At 35.5% G+C, this 27,210-nt stretch overlaps 1 protein-coding gene across 1 annotated transcript in view; it reads left to right on the top strand.

The window, feature by feature from the left end:
* Positions 1-9,451: 9,451 nt before the first annotated feature.
* BACE2 (beta-secretase 2) overlaps positions 9,452-27,210 on the top strand; it is an 83,624-nt gene continuing 65,865 nt past the window's right edge. The window contains exon 1 of the mRNA XM_031959190.1: positions 9,452-10,097. Within this exon, the coding sequence (XP_031815050.1) occupies positions 9,750-10,097 (348 nt within the window). The 5' untranslated portion in view covers positions 9,452-9,749. The remainder of the gene's footprint in view (positions 10,098-27,210) is intronic.

The following is a 27,210-nucleotide window of genomic DNA, read 5'->3' as shown; positions in this document are numbered from 1 at the left end:
ACAAAGTAACTTAACTTCTTTAGTTCCCAATATAAAATGAGAAGTTTGGTTTGCATGACAATAAGTTTGTGTCCAGTCCTAAATATATGAGCTCATGATACAAAAAACTTAAGGGGACAGATAGAAAAAGTATTACCATCTCCATTTTAGATAAAGAAAAGTAGGCTCAGAAAATTTTGTGATTTCTCTTGTAGAAGAAAAATTGGAGGAAATCTGATTTCTACTTCTGAGTACTTGAGTTATCATGTCAAAAAGGGAACATGAAAATATAGGGTTTTGCCCTAAATGGGACGTCAAAGATTATCTCCCTATTTTACACATGAGGAAACTTTTGAAAAATAGAAATGAGAGATGATTTACTCTATGTCATAAAATTAGCACTACTCAGAGTCAATGTTCAAACCTCTGATTCCAAATCCAGTGCACTTTCTCCTATATAACACTATTATTCTAAAAGGTTAAATTTGTTTTACTTAGTTCTGGACAAAGGAACTGGGATCAGTTGGTAGAAGCAACAGAGAGGCAATTTCCTCTTAACATAAAGAAAACCTTTCTATGAGAACTGTTTAAAAGAAGAACTATCATCTTAAGAGGTAGTGAGTGTCCCCTTGACCAATCAGTTAACAAATATGCATCATCTTCCTTACAATGATTCATCTATTATCCTCATCTATTATCATCTCTTACTAATCTTCAATCTCTTCCTATCTACTGGCTGAATCCCTGATGCTTACAAACATACCTATCCTCAAAAATCTTCACTTGATCCATCATTCCCCATTACCTATCATCCTATATCTTTCTTTCCTTTCTTTTTTTTTTTATTATAGCTTTTTTATTTTTTAAACATATGTTATGGATATTGTTTCAACATTAACCCTTACAAAACCCTGTGTTCCAATTTCTCCTCCCTTCCTTCCATTTCATCCCCTAGATGGAAAGCAATCCAATATGTGTTGAACATGGTAAAAATATATGTCAAATTCAATATATGTATAAATGTTTATACAATTATCTTGTTGCAAAAGAAAAATCAAATCAAAAAGAAAAAATTGAGAAAGAAAATAAAATTCAAGAAAACAACAACAAAAAGAATAAAAATGTTATGTTGTAATCTAAACTCAGTTCCCATAGTCTTCTCTCTGGGTGTAGATGGCTCTCTTTATCACAAGATCATTGGAACTGGCTTAAATCATCTCATTGTTGAAAGAGGCATGTCCATCAGAATTGATCATTATATAATCTTTTTGATGCCATGTACAATGATTTCCTGGTTCTGCTCATTTCACTTAGTATCTGTTCATGTAAGTCTCTCCAGTTCTCTCTAAAATCATCCTGCTGATTGTTTCTTAACAAAATATTCCATAACATTCATATACCAAAAGTTAGTCAGCCATTCTTCAACTGATGGGAATCCACTCAGTTTCCAGTCTCTTGCCTCTACCAAAAGGACTGCCATAAACATTTTTGTACATCTGGGTCCTTTTCCTTCTTTTAAGATCTGTTTGAGATATAATCCCAGTAGAAACACTGCTGGATCAAAGGGTATGCACATTTTGACATCCCCTTGGTCATAGTTCCAATTTGTTCTCCAGAATAGTTGAATCATAACTTCACCAACAATATATTAGTGTCTCAGTTTTTCCACATCTTCTCCAATATTTGTCATTATCTTTCCCTGTCATCCTAGCCAATCTGAGGAGTGTGTTCTCTTTACTTTTAAAGATACTCTTGAGAAAGTTGTCTGCAATTGTCACTTCTAATTCTTTTCTCTCACTCTCTTCTTAACTCGGAAGCCTAGCTTCTCACCTCATCATTCAATTCCACAAAATTACTAGTGATCTCTTAATTGCTGGAATCCAAAGCCTTTTCTTAATTCTTCTTGACTTCTATGCAGCCATTGATAATATCAATCATTTTGATATTCTCTTCTCTATATTTCCCTTTCTTGATTCTTCACTTACCTCCCTTTACTCTTATTTTCTTTGCTGTATTTTTATTCAGGTTCTCCCAAAGCGCTGTCCTGGGTCCTTTTCTTTTCTCCATCTATATATTGCTTCTATTGGTGATCCTCATCACCTCCCATAGATTCAACTGTTATTGGTATACAGATAATGCTTAAATCAATTTATCTAGTCCTTATCTTTCTGCTGACCTCCAGTCTCATATCTCCAACTGTCTATAAGATATCTGCAATTGGCTGTCTTACATACATCTTAAACTTAATGTCTTCAAAACTGAATTCATTTTCTTTATCCCAAAATATTCTCCTCTACCAAATCCTCTTATTATTGTCAAGAACATACCCATTATCCCAGTCACTCAAGCTCTCATCCTGATAAAAATATCCAGTTCTCAATAGATAATTTGAAACAGAACTATGATGAACTATGTGATGAATTATATGGGGGTGATTGTTTACCTGTTCTTAGAATCTCAGTGTCTGGGATAATTTTGCTCCTTTTGATGATTTTTAGGAATAGGGGAAAATGGGAGGTATCAAAATCTATATTAAGAAAGAAAAAAGGTAGGGAGAAGGTTTTTTTTTTTGGGGGGGGGGATATCTGAGAGCTCTTCCCTAATTCCCTACCATCTAAAAAGGACATTTAGGAAATTTTCTTTATAATTTCCCACAGAGTTACTTTTTTTGGACTTCATGATCTCCAGAAACTCATCATTCTGCAAGATGAAATCAGCTCTAAAATTCTCATTTTCTCAAAATCATTTACCACCCTAGCTGGAGGACTTCATCATTCTTCTACAAGTGGTAACCTCATTCCTCATTCTTTATAGCTTCTTTCATATGTTGTCTTTTCTCATTAGATTATTAACTTCTTGAGGGTAGAGACTGTCATTATTTGTATCCTCAGCACTTAGTACATTGCCTGGCACATGGTAGGCACTTGGCTGAGACTCATCCTCTGATTCTTTGAGTTTCCTTGGCCTTTCTCTTGATATTATACACCTTTAACCTATCCTGCCATGTTCTCAGACTGAATTTTTTTTTTAACATCTGGTATATTTTAGGGTTTTACCAGAATGTTTTTCAGACTTCACTATGCCATCTCCCTGCAATCCCTATCCCTCTAGCAAGATTTCAAAATAGTTCCTAGATTGCTCAATTCTTGAATAGAAAAGAGGAATTAGGATCCTCAAGGGAGCCAAACATAAAGTATAAAAGCAGTAAGGGGCAAAATTACAGCTTTACTTATATGATATCGTGTTAATTCTTCAGATTTAGGGGAGAAAAATGATTGGAGAAATTTTCAGTGTTTCTGTTTGATAATCGTGTTTAGCCTCCAGATAGTATGATTCTAAGTCTAGAGGACTTCATAGGTCCATGGAGGGGGAGTTAGGGCTTACTAGAAGAGTGGGTTGGTTGACAATCTAACAACCCCAAGTGTTTTACCTTAATTAAATTTAACTTATCCTTGAAAATATTCTGAGTCTAGAGGACTGTGCTGGTCCCTGGAATACAAGGTGAGGCTTGCTGGAAGATGTAAGTTACTTTGAATATTTTCTCTTGTCCAAGTCCTTTTATATTTTCTGTTGGGCTAAATAAAATCTAGCCTATATTTTATGCATTTCATGTTTGAGGGCTTGCACTAAGATTGGGACCATTTCTACACTTTCTACAGAGATAAAAACACATATTAAATTCTTATGTTCTCAAGAGAAACTCTGAACGCTAGCAAAAGAAGCCAAGTTTTTATTTTCTTGAGGAAAACTTTGATTAAGGACACAAGTTGGAAAATATAATGTATTTATAAGTGAAACTTCCTTCCATATTTTTTTCCCACCTCTGCCTAAAATACTGAATTGACTATAACATAAATCCAAAGCTTAAAATAGGGCTTATGTTTAGGGTTCCTCCATGTTTCAATCCTAGTAATTAAGTTGGAGAGTGAAATGAAATTATATTTATATATATATATATATATATATATCATCCACAGTTAATAAATGGAAATGTGCCTGGCCCATTCAACAGGGGAATGGGAAGCAGGGGAAGGATATTCAACAAATATAATCAGCAAAGACAGCTGAAACCTCTGAGATGTCCACGAATGTTCACCTGTAAAGCATGAGAAAAAAACTAGATCTCAGGGAAATAACAGGCAAAAATCAACAGCCTGACTCTAAGTCTCAAGAACAGTTTTAATGTGTTTTAAACAAAAGAAATAGACCAGACCACATCAGAAGAGGCACGAAGGAAATAATAACAGTGTTCAATATGAAATATGAATCATGTGTGGGATAGGTATGAGAAAGAACACACAAAAAGTGCTAAACATAAAAAACTCACAGTATACATTAATAGAATGACTTTAACAGAATTTGTTACTTAAATTTTTAGCTACTGTAACAATCTACTGTGAGGTTGATACTTTTAAGTCTTATTAGAATACAGAGCAGTTCACAAGACTGCTAATTAGGCATTTTACATTTCACCTGAACTGTTTATAAAGCATTTTTTGCCCACTTCAGATGAAAATGAGGTACGTTTGATTTATGGCACACCTATTACTCAGTCTTCTTCTCAAGTGCTCCAATTATATATGGTTGAAAATTCATTCCCCTTTTTTTCTTTCTCCTCAATATTTTTTTCCTTTAATATCATAAAAGCATAATAAAGCCACTTCCTGGCATTCTGTCTTATTTAATTTCCCCTGTGACCATGAAAGATAGTATTTTGTTTTATATAACTCCCTTTACATCTAATGAAGATATTAGGGTTTTGATGGGGATATTTGTTTCCTCTTCCTTTTGTAGAATTAAAATACCACCAAATAGTCCTTCCAATTACTGAAATCCATTTTCCTTTGTTTTGGTTTGTTTTGTTTTTTACTCATCTGACTGCATTTCAAAGTTTCTTTTCAGATTTGATCTTTTCATTAGGCATTCTTGGAAGCTTTCTGGTTTATTAAAGATCCATTTCTTCTTCCTTCCTCCACCAACCCCTTTCTTTCCCCACAGTGTTAGTATTATTTTGTTTTGCAGGTAAGTTATTAGGGGTTGTTAGCCATTTTCTTTTGTCTTTTTGAATATTGTATTTCCAATTCTTCTCTCCTTTATACTAATAGAAGCCAAGTGTTTTGTGATCTTGATTATGGCTCCCTCCAACTTGAATTCTTTCTTGCTGGCTACCTTTGGTATCTCTTTTCTTTGACCTGAGGTATCATTTTGCCAATGACATTTCTGGGTGCTTATGCTTTGGTTTTCTTTCAAGAAAAGACTATTTCTATTTTCATTTTTCATTCTGTTCTAATATTTTTTGTTAAGTATGGTATTGAGACTTTTGTTTCTGACTGCATTTCTCAGAGAATCCAAAGACTATGTCTTCTAGACTTGTTTTATAATCAGTTGGTTGTGATAGGAAATGTGATGGTTATCTTCTTTTTAGTATCTTCATTGTCTTTCTATTATTCATTGCTATCACAAGGAATTATTGATTTGTCTTTGATACATTCCAATTTTCAGGAAATCTATTTCTTATTAAGACTTGGATCTTTTGTACTAAACTGCTTACTCTCCTCCCATTTCTTTGCTCCAAATTTCTCATTTTATTTCTAATTTGTCAAAATATTTGGAGACAAGAGTGTTACTATAAGCAAATTAGAAGAACAAGGAATAGTCTATCTCTCAGATATGTGAAGAAAGAAGGAATTTATGTCCAAAGAAGAAATATAGAACATTATGATATGCAAAATGGATAAGTTCGATTATATTAAATTTAAAAGATTTTGTACAAACAAAGCCAATACAGCCAAGATTAGAAGGAAAGCAGAAAACGGTGGGAAATTTATATCCAAGGGTTCTGATAAAGGCCTCATTTCTAAAATATATAGAGAGAACTGACTCAAATTTATAAGAATACAAGCCACAATCCAATTGTTAAATGGTCAAAGGATATGAACAGACAATTTTTCAGATGAAGAAATGAGTCATTTCTAGGCGCATGAAAAAAAAAGTGCTCTAAATCACTATTGATTAGAGAAATGCAAATTAAGATAACTCTAAGGTACTACTACACACCTCTCAGATTGACTAAGATGACAAGAAAATATAATGATAAATGTTGGAGGGGTTACAGGAAAACATCATTGGTAGAATTGTGGATTGATCCAACCATTCTAGAGATCAATTTAGAACTATGTCCAAAGGGCTAAACTATGCATATCCTTTGATCCAGTAGTGTCTCTGTTTCTATTCATGATCAAAGAGATCATAAAAAATCGGAAAGGACCCACATATGCAAAAATGTTTGCAGCAGCCTTTTTTGTGGTGGCAAGGAACTGGAAACTGAGTGGATGCCTATCAGTTGAGGAATGACTGAATAAATTGTGATATATGAAGGTAATGGATGATTATAGTTCTATAAGACATGGTCAGCAGAATGATTTCAGAAAACCCTGGAAAGACTTGCATGAAATGATGCTAAGTGAAGTAAGTAGAACCAAGAGAACATTGTAAACAGCAATAACAAGATTATGTGATAATCAACAGTGCTGAGATTGGCTTTTCAACAATGTGGTGATTCAAGCCAATTCCAATAGACTTGTGATGAAGAGAGCCATCTATATCCACAAAGAAGACTATGAGAACTGAATGTGAATCCCAACATAGTATTTTTACTTTTTTGTTGTTTGCTTACTTTTTTTCTCATTTTTTTTCCCTTTTTGATCTGATTTTTTTTGTGTAGCATGATAAATGTGGAAATATGTTTAGAAGAATTGCACATATTTAACTGATAATGAATTACTTGCTATCTAAGAGAGGAGGATGAGGGGGTGAAGGAGGGGAAAAAATTGGACACAAGGTTTTGTAAGGGTGAATGCTAAAAACTATCTTTGCACGTATTTTGAAAATAAAAAGGTATCATTAAAAAATTTTTAAAAGATATTTGGAGATACATTATTTCCCAGAGCTAAGGCCCAATAAGCAGATTGTGCCCTAACCTTAATATAACAACAATCCTTTGCATTATCAATGATTTCACCCTCTGGCAAAGTGTATTGCTTTGACCAGTACCAGGTGTTCATTGAAGGATTTATGATTTTCATATTAATCAAAAACTGTTTATATTTGTTGGAGCTCCCTCTATTTCCCAAGGACCTAAGAACCAAAAGTTGGTGACATGCAGCCTAAAGCCACCCATCACATCTTTGGACATGCTAACAGTTCCTGAATTCCTGTGCTTGTATAACTGAACTAAAAGTTGTTGAACTCCTGTTATTGCCCCTCTAATTCTGGTTCTGTACCCAGCTAAATTATCACAAGATTCAATGACCCTCAAGTATTGAAACAAAAAACCTGGAACTATTCCCATAGGATCCAAGAACACCTTCACTGTCTAAGCATGAACCTATCATGAGGATTGCTACTCAAGATCTGAGAATAATTGTGTTGTTGTCCTGGCCTCCCATGGTTTTTTAAAATATATATAAACCCTGCCTTTGCCCCAGCCTGCTAAGCCTTCCATCTCAGGAAGTGTGTCTTTTGCTTGCAAGTGTTTTCCTCACTCTGAAATTAATTAAACTGCTACTTGATGCCTGATTCACCTGCCTGTGGCCTACTCTGGTTAGCTCTGGCCATTCCCAGGTTAGAGGCCAGTTCCAGTCCAGTTGACAAATTTGTTCTACATAACTTTAATTTCATTTACGTTAACATTTTCAAACCATTGCTTCATTTCTGCCAATAATTCTACTAGGTGCCTTAGGAAAGCTATGTTTTTCTTTGAAGTTTTCCTTGTAAAAGCTGTAATGATTTGGGGGTTTTATATCTTGGGTCTTTCTGCATCCATAGCTTTATCATCAGTCTCTTCTATCTTTATTCATTTTTAGGCTTTATTTCCTTAATTGTGTTTTTGTGTCAGCAGAGGGCGTGGCATGTTTCTAAAAGGAAAGGTAAAGCAGTTAGGTGCTAAAGTGGATTGAGTATCAGGCCTAGAGTAAGAAAGATCTTCCTGAGAACAAATTGGGTCACACACTTACTAGTTATGTCACCCTGGAAAAGTCACTTAAGTCTGTTTGCCTAAATTATTGCATCTCTATAATGTGCTGGAGAAGAGAATGGCAAACCATTCCATATCTTTGCAAGAAAATCTCAAACAGGGTCACAAAGAGTTAGACACAATTGAAAAATAAACGAATAACAAAAGAAATAAATGTGGAATCCCGAATGATCCTAATTTGAATTATATGTTTATGTTCTTCAAAAGTTTGGGAGCAAGCTTAAACTAGCAAACTGAAAACTTTCAACATCCTAGGGTAAAAAAAAAAGATTATTCATCTACTAGACTAAGCTCCTGATTCTGGTCTGGGGTAAGACATAGTAGGCCTTAACTGTGATATGTGCTAATTTTCTAATTCTTATAATTTCTCTGGTCCTTGAAATGGAAGTCTTTTATAATCTATAGTCCAACACTTGCTTTTTCTTGGTATCTCTTTGTGTTTCTCTTTAGGTTTCTTATCATTCTTCTAGTGCTTTTTAGTTTTTAAATATGTTCTGCAGTAGTGAAAATGTTGGAAAGCCCAGCTTCTGATCAATCATCTAAACATTAGTGTCCATTACATCTGTTTTTAAAATAACTAGCATAATTCAATTAATGAATTGTGAAATTTTTTTTCTGTTCCCATCTCAGTGGAAATCAAGGTTTTTCATCTTTCTAATTGCTCCTCCCATTTACTAAGTTAATAATAAGTTAAATAAAACGGAAATTAAGGAATGCATTTGGTGGGATTCTAGTTTCAAGGGTCGCTACAAACTTCTCTAGCTAAGAGGAGCTGAAGATAGCACAGTCTACTCTCATTTTACATATGCACAATTTAAAATATTTATATTTACACATTGGATAGCAGTCAATAACTGATTTTATGAAAAGTAAGGGAAAGGTTATTTTGAGAAGTGAAAAACAAGTCCAGAAATGGCTAATGTTGTATAACGGGAGGAGGGGGGAAAAAACCTTAAGGCCACCAAAAGCCGGTTCTGGCCAGATGAGCTGTATCTAAAGTGTTTCTGTTACACCAGTCCCTTTATCTGACATCCAGTCTTACAGATTCCATACTTATAAATATATCTTTTTCACCATCAGAACAATGTTTACTTTTATGACAAAAACTTGGGAGTCAGCCTAAGCCTGAGAGCCGGAAACAACGTCCTACAACGCAAAAAGACTGTTGACCTACCCCTGCTATCAGAGTGACACAGCAGGTGTTCCTGCCTTACCTCCGGAAAGTTTTTATGAATTGTTGTGCAAGATCCGCAAACCCCATGGGGAAGTAGATCACAGGTTAATGGAATAATTGTCATAATTTTAGGTCTGAATCTTTTTAAGAGATCTGGAACGTTTTCTCACATTCTTCAGGCCGGAATCTTAGTTCCAATCTAGGGGAAATTCCTGGACTGTTTTTAGAGAAGGAGGAGAAAGACAAACAAAAGTGGGTGGGGAAGGACTGCTCGGAATTGGTTTCATAATTACCGTCAGTCTCTAATGGGAGCTGAGAGAAAGAAAGAGGAAAAAAACAAAAAACAAAAAAACCCAAAAACAACAACAACAACAAAAAAAAACTTTGCCTTTACTTCTCAGGGACCAGGTAAAGCCAGGGAGTGAGTTTTGGCTTGCAGGGAGTGGGGGAAGTCTTCCCATCCTAGCTCCTCCTTCCCCACCACAGTCCCGCGAGCTTAGCTGTGATTGCCTCCCTCCTGTTTTTTTGTTTCGAGCAAAGTAGCCAAAGTAGCTGCTACCAATGTGTACTTTAGGAGAGAAGCAAGTACTGGTCTTGCTGCAGCTATTATTCCTCTGGACCACTCAGGCTTTGGCTCAGGCTCCAACTCCTTTTATCTTACCCCTGAAAGTCTCTCCAATAAAGCTAAATGGAAATTTGCCTCGGCCACCCCCAGTAACTGTATCGCGAGCAGCACCATTTAGGAATGACTCTGGGGGACGTCTGAGGCATGTGGATGCTGAGGGGTTGGCGTTAGCGCTAGACCCAGCGAGGGGATTGGTCAACTTCTTACCCATGATAGATAATTTGCAAGGAGATGCTGGCCTGGGCTACTATCTGGAGATGCTTATTGGGACCCCGCCACAGAAGGTAAGCGGACATTCACTTTGATCATTCTTATTACTTACCTCTATTCTTGCTACTCGCTTTTTTCATTCAGTTTCCAAACAATTTTGGGGAGCAATGTATTTAGGCCATTCTGCATAATTGATCATTTGGGTATGAAAGTACTTATCTTCCCGTTGCGCAGGGACTTTGTTACCTTTAGCTCTTTTCAGTTATGACTCAAAAAGTTCTGGAGAAGAAAATTTGGGAGCTGAATTGCAGGAATCTGAAATTAAAGTACTATACAATTTTTAGCTAAGAATTTTATGTTTTTATGCAAATTTTGTTTTATGTTCTTATGTGAAATATAATATATTTATATATTTATAGAATATATGAAGTATTTTGTAAAATTCAGTATATTCCCCTCCTTCCCCACACCTAATCTCCTACTCTTTTACTCCCCAAATGGATAAATATATTTAAAAATTATTTTTATTTCACAAATTATTTCCCAATTACATGTAAAAAAAAAATTAACACTAACAGAAATTTAGTTCTGAGTTCTCTCCCTCCCTTCTGCTCTTTCTCCTCTTTGAGAAGGCAATTTGATTTCAACTATAAGAGTGAAGTCCTACAAAACATTTTCTCCTAATAGCCATATTGCAAATAAACACACACAAACAAGAAAAATAAAATGAAAAATGATGCTTGTCTTGGCTCAGAGTTCATCAGTTCTTTCTCTGGAGGTAAATAGTATTTTTCATCATGGATCCTTTGGAACTGTCATGAATTCTTGTCTTGATCAAAAGTAGCTAAGTCATTCACAACTGTAAATCTACTGATCCTAACAGTATTGCTATTATTGTGTACATTGGTCTCCTGGTTCTGCCTGCTTCTCTTTACAGCACTTCCTTTGACACAGTAATATTTCCATCATCATAATAATACACCATGACTCCAATTAATGGGCATCCTCTCAATCTCCAATGCTTTGCCACCCTAAAAGAATTGTTATAAATATTTTTGTTCACAGAAGTCCTTTCCCTTTTTCTTCACTCTCTTTGGGGTTATTACTGTGTTAAAAAAAAAAAAAAAAAAAAAAAGCATATGCCCTTTGGGCAGAGTTCCAAATTGTTCTTTTTTTAATTTAATTTTAAATTTATGGTTGGTTGTTGTCTTTTGTTCTCTAAAAGGGCCAAAATAACCTCACTCTATTAGTGTCCAGTTACAATGCATTGGACTGTGGCTGATTAGACCAGTATGAGCTAGAAATGCTCTCTGCCATAGTCATACACAAATAGCCTCTTTGAACAGTTGGGGTTATTTCTCTAACTTTGTGCATCTTGCATTTCTTACTAATTTATGGAATAAAATAAGAATTTTCATAAAATAGTATAATATTAAAAAAGATGATTGCTCATGAAATAGCAAATCTATGTACAACTTGCCATTCTTTTTAAATGTATAACAAAATTATCAAGTAAATTGCAAATCTATGTACAACTTGCTATTCTATTTAAATATATAACAAAATTATCAAGTAAATTAATTTTTTCTTCCTTTCCTCAGCCCCTCTGCAGAGAGATAGCCACCATCAGACACAAATAGATATGTAAAATTATTCTGTATATACTTCTATTTATCATTTCTCTTTGGGTGCATATAGTGTCTTTATACATTCTTCATAGCTAATTTAGTTATTTATAATAGTCAAAATAACTTATTCACTTACAGTCAGTCTTAAAACAATATGGTTGTTATTATATATAATGTTCTCTTGGTTCTGCTCATTTTGCTCTTCATCATTTTATACAAATTTTCCACGTCTGTCCAAGAGAGCTGTTGGAAAAATTTTAGAACATGTAGTTTTTTTTTGTTTTGTTTTGTTTTTTTTTTTACTTTTTCCATAATGAATTTTGGAAACAGATCTAGAAGTGGTATAACTGGGTCAAAGGGTATAGGTAGTTTAATTAGTTTGATGGCTCTCCGAGTCTGCTTCCAGATTGATCTCCCAAATAGATCAATTCACAATTCCACCAACAGTGAATCAATGTTCCAGTTTTTCCATATCCTCTCCAGGGTTTTTTGCTTTCTCTTTCAAATATTTTAGCCAATCTAAAAGGAATAAAATAACACCTCAAGATTGTTTTAATTTGCATTTCTCTATTTAATAATGATGTAGAACATTTTTTCACATGCTTTTTCATATCCTTTGACCATTTATCAATTAGAGAATGACTCATATTCTTATAGATTTGACAAAGTTCTTTAAATATTTGAGACAGGAGATCTTTATCTAATTTCACAAAATTTCCATCTCAATTTCCCAAAATTACTTTTCTGCACTTCATCTTCTTATCCATCAAAACATTCTTTTTTTTCCCTAATATATACATCAATCTTATGTCTATTTAAGCCGCATTTATAACAAAAGAAATCTCTATATTCCCTTATGATAGATATCTTTCATGAAACAGTTCTAGGTCTTTCAATCATTGATCCTTGATTATTCTTAGAATGGTCTAGTTTAGAAGTGTAAAACATAGTCATTGAGCCAGGAGGGATGCAACACCAAAGAATGTTTCATATCACTCATGCCTGGAATATTTCAGTAGCCTGTTAATGGATTTGTCAGCCTCCATTCCAGTCCAACCTCCATTCAGCCACCAATGAGATTTTCCTAAACTATATATCTGGCCATATCAAGAAACTCAGTGGCTCCCTATTGCCTCCAAAATTAAATACAAAATAATCTTCAAAACCCTTCATATCCTAGCCCCCTCTCCTATCTTTTTAGGTTTTATTATCTTTTATGTTTTATTTTCAGTCATATATACAGTGACATTATGATACAGTGATACTTGCCTCCTGGCTGTTCTATGAATCAGACCTTATATCTCAGCTCTGAGCATTTTTTCCTGGCTGCTTTCCCAGGCCTACCTTCTGTTGATCATTTCCTATTTATCTTGTATTATATTTTTTATCTTGTTTTATAGATATTTGTTTGCATGTTGTCTTCCCTATTAGATTATAAGCTGGAAAGGAAGTGCTATCTTTTACCTCTTTTTCTTTCCCCAATGCATAGAACAATCACTGGCTTATAGTAAGTATGTCATAAATATTTATGATTAATTCTAAAACCCTATGTTTTTAAGACTTTTAAAAAATAATCTACACATATATTTCTACTTTGGGTATTTGCCATTGTTGGTAGGCTTTAGTTATGTTTGTCTTTTAAGTTAGATTTTTTTTTTTAATTAAAAAAATTCTGTCTTTTCCATTTTCATACCAATTTGCTCCACAAATCAGAACAAAATAAAAACAAAACCACTATTATAAACATATACATTCAAGAACAACAAATTTGATATTGACCATGTTAAAAAAAAAAAAAAAAATCTCATTCCATACTCTTGAGGCCTGCACCTCTTTGTCAGGTGGTGCGTAGCATGTTTTATCCTTAGTACTTAGTGTTCATGGTTATTGATCAGATGTCCTAATTCTTTTAAAGTTGTTTGTCTTTATTATATTGTTATCAATGTGTAAATTGTTCTGCTTCTGGTCATTTCATTCCGTATCAGATCATATGATTTTCTCTGTTTTTTCTAACCCCATGTAGTTCATTACATATAATACAATATATCCCATCATATTTATATACCATGACTTTTTCAGCTATTCATGCAACTGATGGGCATACCTGCTATCTCAAAAAAGAGATACATTTTTATATCTCTTTGATTAGAATTGTTTTCCTTAAGACTAATCCCACCGTTGAGCTTTCTACTAATTCTCTCCTTTCCCATTTCCTTCCTATTTCCATGTTAAGTGAAACAAAACTTTGTATTCACGTCTCTGAATGTATATGGTAGCCTTCTTTGAGCAATTTGGTTGAGTTAATTTCACTCTCTCTCACAAGCTTTCTTCATGTTTGTATAAATGTCAACTTGCAAATGCTGATTATGTGAGGTAATTGTTCCTAACTATCTTTTCCCTTCCTTTCACCATTCTATTTTTTCTTCCACTTCTTTCCATTTTCCTCATTAAATAGTCAATATATAAAACCCCCTCTAAGATGTGTCTAATTAGACTCCTTTTATGATTTTCATGATGATAGAGTTCAGTGAGAATGCATGTATCATCTCCCCATGTTAGAATATAAGAAATTAATGTTTACTTTTTTACATTTCCCTTAAGTGCTGTATTTGAATTTCAAAGTTTTTACACAGCTCTGGTCTTTTCATTAGGAATGTTTGGGAATCCAATTTCATTAAAGATCCATTTTTTCCCCTTTAGTATTATATTCAATTTTGCTGGTTAAGTTATTCTTGATTGTAAACTTATATCCTTTGGCTTCTGCATTATATTATAAACTCTTTGTAAATCTCATGTGATCCTCAGTACTTAAATTCTTTCTGTCTGGTTGCGGTATTTTTTCTTTGACCTAAAAGGGTTTGGATTTTGGTATAATGTTACTGAAAAATTTATTGTTGTGGTTTTAAGAATATAGTCCATGGATTCTTAAAATTTTCACTTTGCCCTCTGCTTCTAAAAACTCTAAGCAGTTTTCTTTGAAGATATTTGAGAAGAAAAAAAAAAAAAACAGTTAGACTCTTGCTTTGATCATAGCATTCAAATAGTCTAGATAATCCTTAAATTTTTCCCCTATTTATTCTGTTTTCCAGGGCAACTCTTTTAGCTATGAAATAACTTAAATTTTCTTTATTTTTTAAGCTTTTGATTTTGTTTTTAATATTTTCTGGGCTCATTAGAATCATTACTTACTCTTGGGTCTATTCTGATTATCAGGGAGTTTGTTTCTTGGGTAAAGTTTTCTACTTCTTATGCCAATTCTTGCCATTTCTAATTCTTCCTTTCATAGAGATCATTTCTTTTACAATCTTTTTCTTAAGAATTCTCATTTCACTGACAGAAACACTTTAAACTCTTTTTTTTCTAACAACAATTCTAATTTAATTGTATCCAAACTGTTTTCTTTGAGGCTTTGTGTGTAGATATTTTGAAGTTGTTCTCTTCTCCTGGATTTATGTTTTGAATATATTACCATGATAGTTTTTTTATGATGAAATTTTAAAAAAATTTTATTCATTTTTTTCCCCCAGCTTTCTATCTAATATTGCACTTAATATCAGGACTGTGCACTATCCTCTTTTGGAGAGAAGTGGTCCTTGTGTTGCTTTCTTGGGGTATTAACTCTTGAATTATTTCAAGATCTCTGAGATATTTCAGGCTTGAAATCTGTGTGCTTTCAAAGCTTTCACAGGAATGGTCCAGGGGGAAATCTTATTGCTGTCCCACTGTCCTCTCAGCCCTCAATAAGCTTTGCAAGTTCTTGGCCTGGATGTAGATCTAAGCAAGGGTAAACTGTTACTGCTAGCTCCTGCCAGCCAGCTACAAATATCTGCTGTTTCAGAACTAATGAAATAGACTTTCCTTTGGTCTAGAATTTATGCCCTGGTTATTTCTCTGCAGTCTTCAGTCATCAGTTGCTACTTGCTTCTGAACCTTCTATTCCCACAGTACACATACATAACCTGTCCGGGAAGTGAACTAGTCCTAATCCTATTCAATCTGAATTGGATTTGTAACCTGGAACTAGATAATAGGCAACAAAGCTGCTAGTTGGCAATCTGTTTCCATGTGGCCAAGGTGCTTTGGTATGTATATTAGCACCACTGTCTTAGGCCTCTGTTTATTCTGATACATGATAATAATCCACAGCTAATGGACTTTTAGACATACCCAAAGCCTACTATGATAAACAAATGACTCAGTGTGACTTTATCTTGAATTTCCTTATTGGGTTTCAGTCTGGTGCAATTTCTAGATCTTTCTTACAAGTCTGGGGGTAGAGATCATGATACTGCTTCCTGCTACTGTGCCATGTTGACTTCATGCACATTTCAGTTACATTTCTAATCCAAATGTTTATTCCCATTTCTAATCCATGTTTATTCCTCCCCCCGAAATATGACTCTTATCCTGAGGAAAACTCTAACTTAGGTCTGTGGTTAGGGAAAGACTATTAATATCTATCTATATTTATTTCTAGCATTTTTGGTGGATTTATATTTCAGGTTAATTCTAATAATATCTATCTAGATATTTCTATCTTAACTACATTTACTTGATTCTATAAAGTATTCTCTCTACCTCTGTGATTAGTTTTATTAGAAGTTTCCAATCATTCTTTGAAACCACTGTACTAGGAATTTAGGTAATGTATAGAAAATGAATAAAATTTTAAAAAATAAAATTTCTTCATATGTTTAGGTAAATTCTCATAGTTCCCTATATTTAAATATCATTTTATAAGACATCTTTGATACTTTATTTCTTAGGTGAGAGGACTTAGCTCTATGTGTTTCTGTCCACATTACTAAGCGCCAATACTATAGATATGTCACATCTGCATTATTTATATTATTCTTCATGTTTATAATTCTTAAGCATAGTAAATCAACAAATTAAATATTCAAATAATCAAAATTATTTTAATAGTCAGACATTAATTTTTTAAAAAAAAATTTTTACTTATTTATGATAGTAAATAACTGTAATCCCTACAGATTCAAGAAATCTCAGACAGAAAATTACTCTGCTTGTCCCTGCCAATGCAAAGTCACCCCACCAAATGACAGATGAATCCATACAATATAACTTCTAGGTGGTATGCTTGGTATGTATTCCCACAAAGGTAACCCCTCCACATAAGTAAATCTTTGAATATATTAGCATTTTCCCTCATTTTGAAGAGGGGATCCACAAAACTCTTTCTCTTTCTCTCTCTCTGACTTTGGGAATAAGCCATGAGGTAGAGCACTTAAGATGCTCCTTCAAGGAGACATTTGTCTCTAGGTGGGGCTAGTTGAGTCCTAAGCTGGAGAATTCCAGTCCTATTCAATTGAAGATTTTCTATTCAATTCCAGCTCAAACTTCACCCACCAGCCTCAAGGGGAGGGGGAGCAGGCCTTGGCTTGTAGCCAAAGGCTTCTATTATAAAAAAGGCAATTTTAAACCCAATCCTTGCAGAGGAGCTAATATGCCATGCCAAGGAAACTCTCTCTTTTCCTGTCATATTAGCAAACTTTGCTTGCTGGTTCAGTGTTACCCTCTCTTTATCCTTCACCTATTTCCCTAACAAGACTTTCTCTTGTTGGGATTTCTCTACTAGAAACTTTACTCTCCTGTTGGGACCTTTCCATTAAGGAATTCAGCCTTTCTATTTATGCATAGTAAAAGCTGACTTCCCAATGCCAATAATAAACCTCTTTTTATCAGTCTAGCTTTTCAGATTTGTAAATTTCTTTACGTAAATTAAAAAATTTCTTTAATATACATACCAATGTACATATGAAAATTCTTTACGAATTTCTTTACTGTGTGCCATCAGAAGCGGAAGTTCCCAAAACTCCCCTACCCATACGCTGAATCACAAGGGGATTTAGGGGAGCCAAACCTCCTCATTTGGTTCCCTTAACCCCAAACCTGCCACTAACCTCATTATTTAATTCCCTGACCATCAGGAACCCTAAAATCATTTTAGTTCCATCTAATCTCATCAATCTCTCCATCAAAATAATATATTCCTTTCATCTGTATAAAAATTATTATTACATTGAGTTTACAAGAAAAATATTCCTAGATAATAACTAAAAATTAGAAATTGTTGTAGGACAGGTTTGAATTTTTTCATTTAATGTTTTCTACTTGAAATTTTTTCCCCATAGCATTAAAGTCACTTTAATTTCAACATTCTGTCGTTAGTCTCTTGGATCACAGAAAGGGACAAATCCAAGGAAGTAAAGCAATATTATCTCTAAAACAAATCAAATTAGAAAATGGATTTTAGAAACACTTCCTATATTGCCAACTTTATTTTGGGTAAGAGTGCAATAGTACTGATGACTCAGCTGTTTACCAGAGAAGAACCTGCCTTTACAATAGTAGTATTGTTTCTAAAACTCCACCTCCATGCCAGTGCTGGGTGCATTCTTGAAATGGTAATTCTCTTCCAGCTTAAGGATAGGAGAAAACCTTAATTGTAACAATAGTAGTAATTCTTCTGTACAATTGAAGCAAAGTTTTTTAGGATCTGTATGAATGTGTTTATATATGCTAAACAGGATTTTGTACATTTGTCTTGGCTTGATAGTTAGGACATTGTATGGCCGAACTGATAACCTCTAATAAGCAATGTCTTCCCATGTGATTGATTTGTAGCATAAAGAAGCATAAGTAAAAGGAGTATTTTGGTAAGGCAGCAGGAAAGTAACCAGTAAATGAAAAGAGACAGAAAATGAATAGAAGAATGTTTGAAGGAGCATGCCCCAGAAGGAGACAGGATGAGTTGGGATTAGATCAGTAGTACATGTATAAAAGGATTGGCCATAATTAGAAAGGCTATATCTTTCTCAGAAATTGAAGCAAAAGAGTAGAGGATTGGAGATGATGTAAATTGAAAATTTTGAAGAACAGAAAGTTGTCTCAGCATAAGTGTTGCAGCAAAGGAGGAAAGAAGAGTCTAGGTCAAGGTGAGAATGAAGAAAATGTTCATAAGGAATGAGATAGAGGGAGAGAGAAGAAAGTTGTAATCAGAAAGAAAAACATAAGTTTTGATATTGGAGATAGATGATGAAATAAAGGACACGACACATCCATGTGGATAACTGAAGTGGAAGAATATATGTATCATGAGAGCTCACCATGATTTCCACCCCCACCCCCCAGGCCATCATCCTTGTACTAGCTATATTCATCTATGTGTGAGATTTTTTTCTCAAGTCCCTTATCCAGTCACCAATCTTTTCCTGCTAAACCTCGTTATTGGATTACTCTTACTGTCCACTTTCTTCACTGCTACTCAAATACTGTTGAGTGAAGCTAGACAAAAATCATGAACTTGTGCTGACTGGGTCCACTACAAAATAATGTTATATAATCTCAAGTAGCCCCTCATTGTGGCAAACTAATTCTTTTACCTCACTTTAGTTAATTCATTGGGGCAGTTAGGTGACTCAGTGGGTGGAGTCAGAAAGATCTAGTTCAAATCCAAGCTCAGATACAAGTGACAAGCAGGCCACTAGTGTGACTCCAGACAAGTCATTTCACCTGCATTTGCCTTAATCTACTGGAAAAGAAAACAATAAACCTCTCTGGTATCTTTGCTAAGAAAATCCCATGATCAGTATGATTCATGAGGTCCTAAAGAATCAGACACAACTGAACAATTGAAGGATAACAGTTAATTCACTACCACTCTCCACAATGGCTTTTCTAAACATTTTTATCTCTCTTTAAATCTTCTATGCTTTCTTCTTCCTCTTTCCTCTCAGGTGAGAATCTTGCTTCATCTATTTATACTGAAAAAATTGAAGTGAATCTCAGAAAGCTCCCTCTTTTTCCCTCCTCCTTGTCTCACCTCATCAAGATGCCTTCTGCCACTGTCCCCTTATTCACTCCAGTCTAACACAATGAAGAGTTCTTTCTCCTTTGTTAAAATTAATTGTCTGAACCAACTACGCCCAGAGAAAGAACTTTGGGAGATGACTAAAAACCATTACATTGAATTCCCAATCCCTATATTTATGCCCACCTGCATTTTTGATTTCCTTCACAAGCTAATTGTACAATATTTCAGAGTCTGATTCTTTTTGTACAGCAAAATAATGTTTTGGTCATGTATACTTATTGTGTATCTAATTTATATTTTAATGTATTTAACATCTACTGGTCATCCTGCCATCTGGGGGAGGGGGTGTGGGGAAAGAGGTGAAAAATTGGAACAAGAGGCTTGGCAATTGTTAATGCTATAAAGTTACCATGCATATAACCTGTAAATAAAAGGCTATTAAATAAAATAAATAAATAAATTAAATTAAATTAAATTAATTGTCTGAAAGAAAAATAAAGTTAGATACAAAGTTATCAAGCAAATATACAAAGCTGTAGAACTCTAGGGCCTGTTCCTGCCTTTCATCAACATATGGAGTAAATGGCTTTTCTAAATTAGGGTGGGCTAATGCTGGGACAGAGGTCAGTTTAGTTTGTAGGCTTCTAAAAACCTTGGTCTGATCAGGACCCCAGTCGAGGGAAAATGTATCAGGGCCTTGAATAGAATCACAGAGAGACTTGGCAATAATCTCAAAGTTAGGTATCCAGATTCTACAAAATTCAGCTATGCCCAGGAAAGATTGCAGTTGTTTCTTTGAGGCAGGTTCTGGGAGTGACACGATTTCCTGCTTCCTCTCCTCTGTAAGTGAATAGGAAATGGGAGCCAATTCATGGCCCAAATACTTAACAGACTGACAGGCAATGTGGGCCTCAGACAAAGAAACTTTATACCCTCAGGAGCCTAGAAAGTTAAGGGTTTTTATAACAGCAGCCAGAGAAGTCTCTCAGGTCGGGCTATAGATAATGAGACTGCTATTAAGCAGTTGCAGATTTCTTAAATCTTTAGCAAGTGCCTATTCAAATACACTGGAAGGTCGGAGAAGAGAAAGTTGGGTTTCCAATTTCACCATTAACTCACATTCAACAAGAGGGCAGGACAGGAGGATATGATAAGGAAAGACTGTTTGAATAACAAGTCACTAAACTGACAAAGCAGAGAGAAGGAATCAAAACAATTCCCTTCAATTCCCATCTCTTTAAGAGAATAGGATAGGATAGAAGTAGAGTACCACGATAGAACAGAAAAAGAGCTTCCACAAAATCAAACAGAAATTTAGTGGACTTACCTAGCACATCTACAGTTACCCTGGTTTCAGACATAATGATGGAGCAAGGTGGAGGCTGGCCAAATCCTAGGCATTGTCTCTCTTGGTTCTGAGGAGACCAGGGAACAGAGCATTGGGCTGAGGTGGCTCTGTTGAGATTAGAAAAGGGACCCCCACAAGTTTGGGGTCACAGACCAGTGTTGCGAACTGTTTCAAAAGAATTTGCAGGCTTGAATTCATTTCCTGGTCAAGGATCTAAGTTTATCGTAATTGTCATGCCAATTGAAGCTGATTAAGTTTCAAAAGAATTTAGCAAAGAAACAAGAGCCAGGAGACACATTTATCTACTTCTTCATGTCATAGATATGCTAATTTTATGGCCCAGAGTTAGGACAAGGAGTGGTCTCTGCAATTTGGTTCTCATTGACCAACAGATTATCACTTATTGTCTCAGGAGTTTGGTTTTGGGACTATCCTGAGGCCAGACAGTTATCAAAGAACTGAGGAGTAGTCTGTTCAGAATCAGACAGATTGTTTAGACTGGGTGTGGGAGTTCTCTGAGGCAGACTCCAAAACCAGAAAATTTAAAATCACTGACTTGTTGTTAGAATAGAAGCCCCCTAAAGTCAGGGGACTTCAAAAATCATTGCTGTCTTCCCTAGAAGTTATATTACATCAGCTCGATCCCATTGTGGGTTCCTGGTTGTACTCAGGGCATGGGTTCTGGGGTTTCCTCTGAGGACAATTGTGAGATCAATGTCTATGACCATAGCATTTCTGGCATGAACCCACATGGCTCCTGGATATGGCATTAGCTAAAATTTGAGCTTCCTGATTCTTGCCCTGGTCCTGCATTCATTCTTCTCTGCCTCAGCTTGGTCCCTATTATTGAAAACTCCAAAAGCTATTTTCAACAGCTGTGTCTGGGGAGTTTGAGGATCCAAAGCTAACTCAGCTTCCTCTGAATGTCTGGGGCAGAGTGACTAATAAAATGCATGCTGAGGACAGTGGTCCTTTGAAAAAGTGGGGTCCAGGCTTGTATATTTCTTTAGAACCTCTACAAGGCATATGAAAGACAGCAAGATTTTCCTCAGTTCTTTGGGTAACTTCCTTAAGTTTTTCATAATTAACCTGATTAATTCCTTTATACCTTCAATGATGTAGATTAGAAAATGATCCATTCTCTCTCTATCTCTGCTTCTTTTCTGATAATTCCACCCAGGGTCTACAACTGAGACAGCAATAGTCCCTGTAAGGTATCTATCAGAGGAGCACTTGGCTATATCATCCCCAAATTTCTGGGTTAGATCTTAGATTCTATTTTTCTCCTCTCTGATATAGTAGGAGGAGAGAATGACATTAACATCTCCCCAGGTAAGATAAAATTGGAGGGAGATGGTTTTAAAGTCCTCAATATATCTAATGGGTTCCTCAGAGTAATGGCCAGGTTTTTCCTTAATATGGGAAAGATCTGACATTGAAAAAGGTACACGCACACTGAGTGTTCCTCCTTGAGAGTCTGATAACTTCTCTCAATGGGCAGAGTTTAGAAGGGGTGGAGGACTCAGGATCCTTAGAGAAAGAAAAGGAGAATGCACTCTTAGTATAGGAGGGACTGAGGTGCAGGGCCAGGAGATTTCAAACTCCAACTTAAGAGGTAAGGGTTCAGAGGAAGGGTATTGAGTTGAAGAAATATTGCTGGACACAGGGTCCAGATCTTCATAAAGGAATGGTCCCAGAAGGGACTCTTGGGCTTTTGCTTTCAATGGCCCTCCAGTAGATATAATGATAAAGGTGAATTGTTCCATCTTTGCCACGAGCCCTAGAACTCCTAGACCTTTAGCCCCTTTATTTCTGCTGGCATCCCAGGGAGGGTGAAAAAAAGTGGCAGACTTTCCTTAGTCAAAAAGGAACTTTGCAGAGAAATGTCAAGAGATTCCCAGTCAGGCATTCCTGGCAAGAAAAATTTGCAGAGGATAGAGCTCAGACAACTCAGATAAACTTTCCTAGAAACTTTGGGTATCCCTTGACTATAGGATCAGATAAAAAAGGCTTACCTTAACAAGGAAGGGGGGCCTATGTTATACACCAAAATGTTAAGAAAAAAGACACCCCAACAAAATTAGGATTCCTCTGATTCTTGTCATGGTTTGGCAAAAGAATTCACAAACTCAGTTAAGGGATATCCAAGTTAAGGGTTAAAGATTAATTATATTACTTGACAGCAGGCTAATTTCCAAGGAGCTTAGCAGAGGGAGTTTAACAAAAAAGGCAGAAGCAACAAATTAAACTGCTTGACAGTGGACTGATTCTAAGGGATTTGAGCAAAGAAGCAGAATCAAGGAGATAATTTTATTGGAAAGAAAAACAAAGATTAGGTTGATATGCTAATATCATGGTTTATTGGTACAATTGAGGAATGGTTGGAGTGGGTAGTTCTTATCTTTGAGTTCTACATTTTAATGACAAACAGATTGGCTAGCATTCTTTGTGGTACTTCCTTGGTCGGGTAGTCTTAGGGTATCTCAGGAATTTCTACTTTCTCACATCTCATCAGGCTCACTCTAAAAGGGAACATGGGGTTAAAAGTCATTCCCCCATCTTCCAAGATTACATTAATCAACTTGAACTAAACCGCTAGCTCAAAGAAAAAAAAAAATAATAAGGGAAGGAGTAGATAAGTTTAACCATAAAGACTGGAAAGAGTAACTTAACCTTTAGTCAACAACCCTTCCTCTAGCTGCTAGAAATGATTCGGTTTGAATGCTCTCAATTCCTGGTGGTCAGGAGGTTAGTGGCAATAAGAGAGTTGTTAAATATCCGCCTTTAAATCAGCTGCAGGTTTAGGAATGAAAGAATTCACTGATTCCTGAATTATTAGTTGCAAAATGAAAGTTTATCGTTGGATAAAAATCAGTTTCTAGTGGGAAATGGAGTTTTGGCACTGAGAATGCTTTCTCAGTGGGCAGAAGTGTCCTGGCAGCTGAGTAAGCTACCTAGGGACTTCTACAAAGACCTTGGTTGAGGGAGGCTGTTGTACTGTGTATCTTGATGGGGGCAGGGACAGCCCAAGCTGATCAGACCAGGATTCTTTGTGGGAGCTTCAGGAGCCAGGGTTCCCAGGTTTAAATTCTTATCAGTTTTCAACCCGGATCTCCTATTGGAATTAACAACACTTCAAAGGGGTGTTTTTTGACCAGGATTTCTAATTGATTCAAAGGCTCTGGCATCCCGGAAAGAAAACTTATGGGGGGGGAGGGGGAGGTGAAGCAGGGGATAGGTGGGGGGGAGGGGAGGAAAGGGGCAGGGAAGATATGACTTCCCCATGAGGGGCTGAGACTCTGGAAGGGATCACAGATCCAAAGGAAATAGAGTTTCTTAAAGGGACCACAACTTTAATAAAGGAAACAGTTCCCTCCTGCTTCAGAAAGAGAAACTTAACCTTTACAAAAACTTAATCTTATAATCCTATCATTATTTTAATCCTACAAAGTTAGGTATATACCTTGTTTGCCTTCCATATTCATTATTCAACTGAAATTATTTCCTTCAAAGTTAACAATGATATGATTGACAAATCTGAGCCTTTTTTTCAATATTACTTCTTAACTCTTATGTACCTTTTCATTGTCTTGATAGTGTTTGTCCTTGGTATCAATCCTCTCCAGGTTTCTGTGACCCTACTCTATACTGGTTCTCCTCCTACCTGTCCGACAGCTCTGCATTCTTTGCTGAATTTTCATTTATGTCCCTGTGAGTATCCCAAAAGAACTTTTCCCCATAGGATACTTCTTTGTTAAAAGTTCATTGACACACAATGCCTTATGTTTTATCAATTCTGAATCTGAACAAAGAGTATGCTAGAATAAGAACTCTACCTACCATATTTGGCAATCTTGGAAACCTGGGACAAGTGGCACACATATAAATATCCTTGCTTCACCTGTCAGACTGGCTAGAATGATAGGAAAAGATAATGCGGAATGTTGGAGGGGATGTAGGAAAACAGGGACACTAATACATTGTTGGTGGAATTGTGAATACACCCAACCATTCTGGAGAGCAATTTGGAACTATGCTCAAAAAGTTATCAAACTGTGCATACCCTTTGATCCAGCAGTGTTACTACTGGGCTTATATCCCAAAGAGATCATAAAGAAGGGAAAAAGACCTGTATGTGCACGAATGTTTGTGGCAGCCCTCTTTGTAGTGGCCAGAAACTGGAAACTGAGTGGATGCCCATCAATTGCATTTCCCTAATTGTTCTGCTCAATCCTGCAAAACCATCCCTCCCTCTTAATTAGAATATTTGATAAGGATAAAAGATCTTATATTTTAGAATATCAGAATGCCTCTCCCCATTCCAAGCTAGCAGAATATCAGATACCATCTTATTAGGATGCCTCTCCTCATCTTCAGGGTGCCTCCCTCCATTATGTCATCCCATCTCCAGTGGCTCGCCCCACCCTCTCAGAGTCCTGTTCCCACTCTCAGCACTCTTACTCCATCCCTGCCTCAATCTACCCCCTTGTATCTGAGCCACTTGTGTATGTGTCATTGAGAATGCACATTATTTGCTGCATTCTTGGAGACAACAGTCTCATTCAGCTCTGGGACCAAACCATGGATCCATTTGGTCCCAGTACATCTCTCCCTTTTAAATAAATTATTAAATATTCTCTAATCTCTATATTGCCTCAGTTTCTCCGGCATTGCACTGTAATATGAGGAATTAAAAAACCCTAGCGATACTAGAGTTGTTGAGTAATTAACAATCAATTTATTAGGCAGTCAATCAACAAATTGAAGGTCAAAAACAGCCTCCCATGTTCCCCTACCCTACCTTTAGGGAGAGCCTGAAGGCATTTTCTACAAATTTTTCTGAAAGAATATGCCCCACAAAAAGTGAAAATTAGCCCTGATTAGTGTACATTTAATGAGGAGATGGGCTAGAAATCTTCAGCTCCTCCTGCTAAGAACATGACTTGATCAATGAGACTTAGCACTCTAGCAATCTGGACAGGGTTATCCATCTCCATCCAGACCTGTTTGTCTGGTTTTTTTTTTTCCTTCATGAGCTAGGTTACCCTAATATGTAATAGAGGGAATACAAGGACAAATGCTCCTTTCCCCAGGGTAAGGGCTTGCCCAGATTGGATTCTGTTTATACTCTAAATAGAAATTAGATCTCCTAGTAGGTATGCCACCAAGATTGAAGAGCATGTTCCTTGAGTGTTCAATCAGCCATGTCCTTCAGAGATGAACTGATCTTTTATCGGAGCTGGTCTTGAAAGAAAATAGGAGAAAAGGAGAATTGTGTGTTAATGAAATATTATAATAATTTCTATCAGTAAACAATTAAATTTAAAAGTGTGTCTTATGTACATCCCCCCACCCCAGACAACTAATTGTTAAACAGTCATCAGCACACTTTGAGGAAGCCCCTATTTATCTGAATGGAAAATGGTAAATGTTGTGCTGCAAAGTGATTATGGGGCATTAAGTTTGAAATTGTAGAAGTTTAGTTTTAATGGAGGCTGTTTTCATGATCAGTACTTGACACTAATTTAGGTTTGCCTCATTTCAATGACTCAGAGTGAAGCAATAAAAAAATAGTAGGTTTAACTTATAAATTAATTGTAATTAGTAAATTTTTTAAACAACTAAAAGAAATTATAAATTCAGTAGAGCTTAACAAAAATAAAGAAAGCATTTTTCTTCCCATCCAAGTTTACAGATTCCTAAATTAAGAATCTCTGGTTCTGAATTTTCAATGGTCACTTTATAAGTTCCTTAAAAATAAAAAAAAGCTTCTATCAACCCCCAAACAGTAGCCAGCATTGGAATTGTTGCTTTCTGAATTCTAACAAGGTTTTGTCTCTAGAACTTATTACCAGTTTAACTAGAATATAAATTCTAAGAGAATAAAGATTGTACGACTTAATCTCTGCAGCTTGCTCATTGGCTACCAAGTAGAATTTTATCTCAACTTTTATTTTTTCTCTAATATGAATTGATTCTAAATAGGAAATCTAATAGTATTTTTGTAACATTGAAAGCTCTTTGGCTAATTTCTATACTTTTATATTAAATTAATAATTTTGAAACATGTTTTTCCTTATTAAAAATAAGTTTAATATCAAGTTGTGGGAAAATGGCATGACAATAATTTGTTTTTATTCAAAAAAATATGTTGAAATGAGATTCATTTCTAGAATTGTAGTTCTCAAAGGAACCATTTAACAAACAAAATCAGTGCTTTTACTGTATATTCTGGTTCCAGGCAGCTTTCACCAGATGGCTTAGTAAAGTAATTAGCAATAATCTGTTAAATGAGTCATTATTTAAATTAGTTGCTAATTTTCCTATCTATTAACCTGCTCAACAGAGTGATACTGGAAAGATCTCTAGTTGCT

Source organism: Sarcophilus harrisii, chromosome 3, assembly GCF_902635505.1.
Source record: "Sarcophilus harrisii chromosome 3, mSarHar1.11, whole genome shotgun sequence".
In the NCBI taxonomy this organism is placed as follows: domain Eukaryota; kingdom Metazoa; phylum Chordata; class Mammalia; order Dasyuromorphia; family Dasyuridae; genus Sarcophilus; species Sarcophilus harrisii.
The sequence above is the reverse complement of the archived record's forward strand: the minus strand, read 5'-3'. Positions and strand labels throughout refer to the sequence as shown.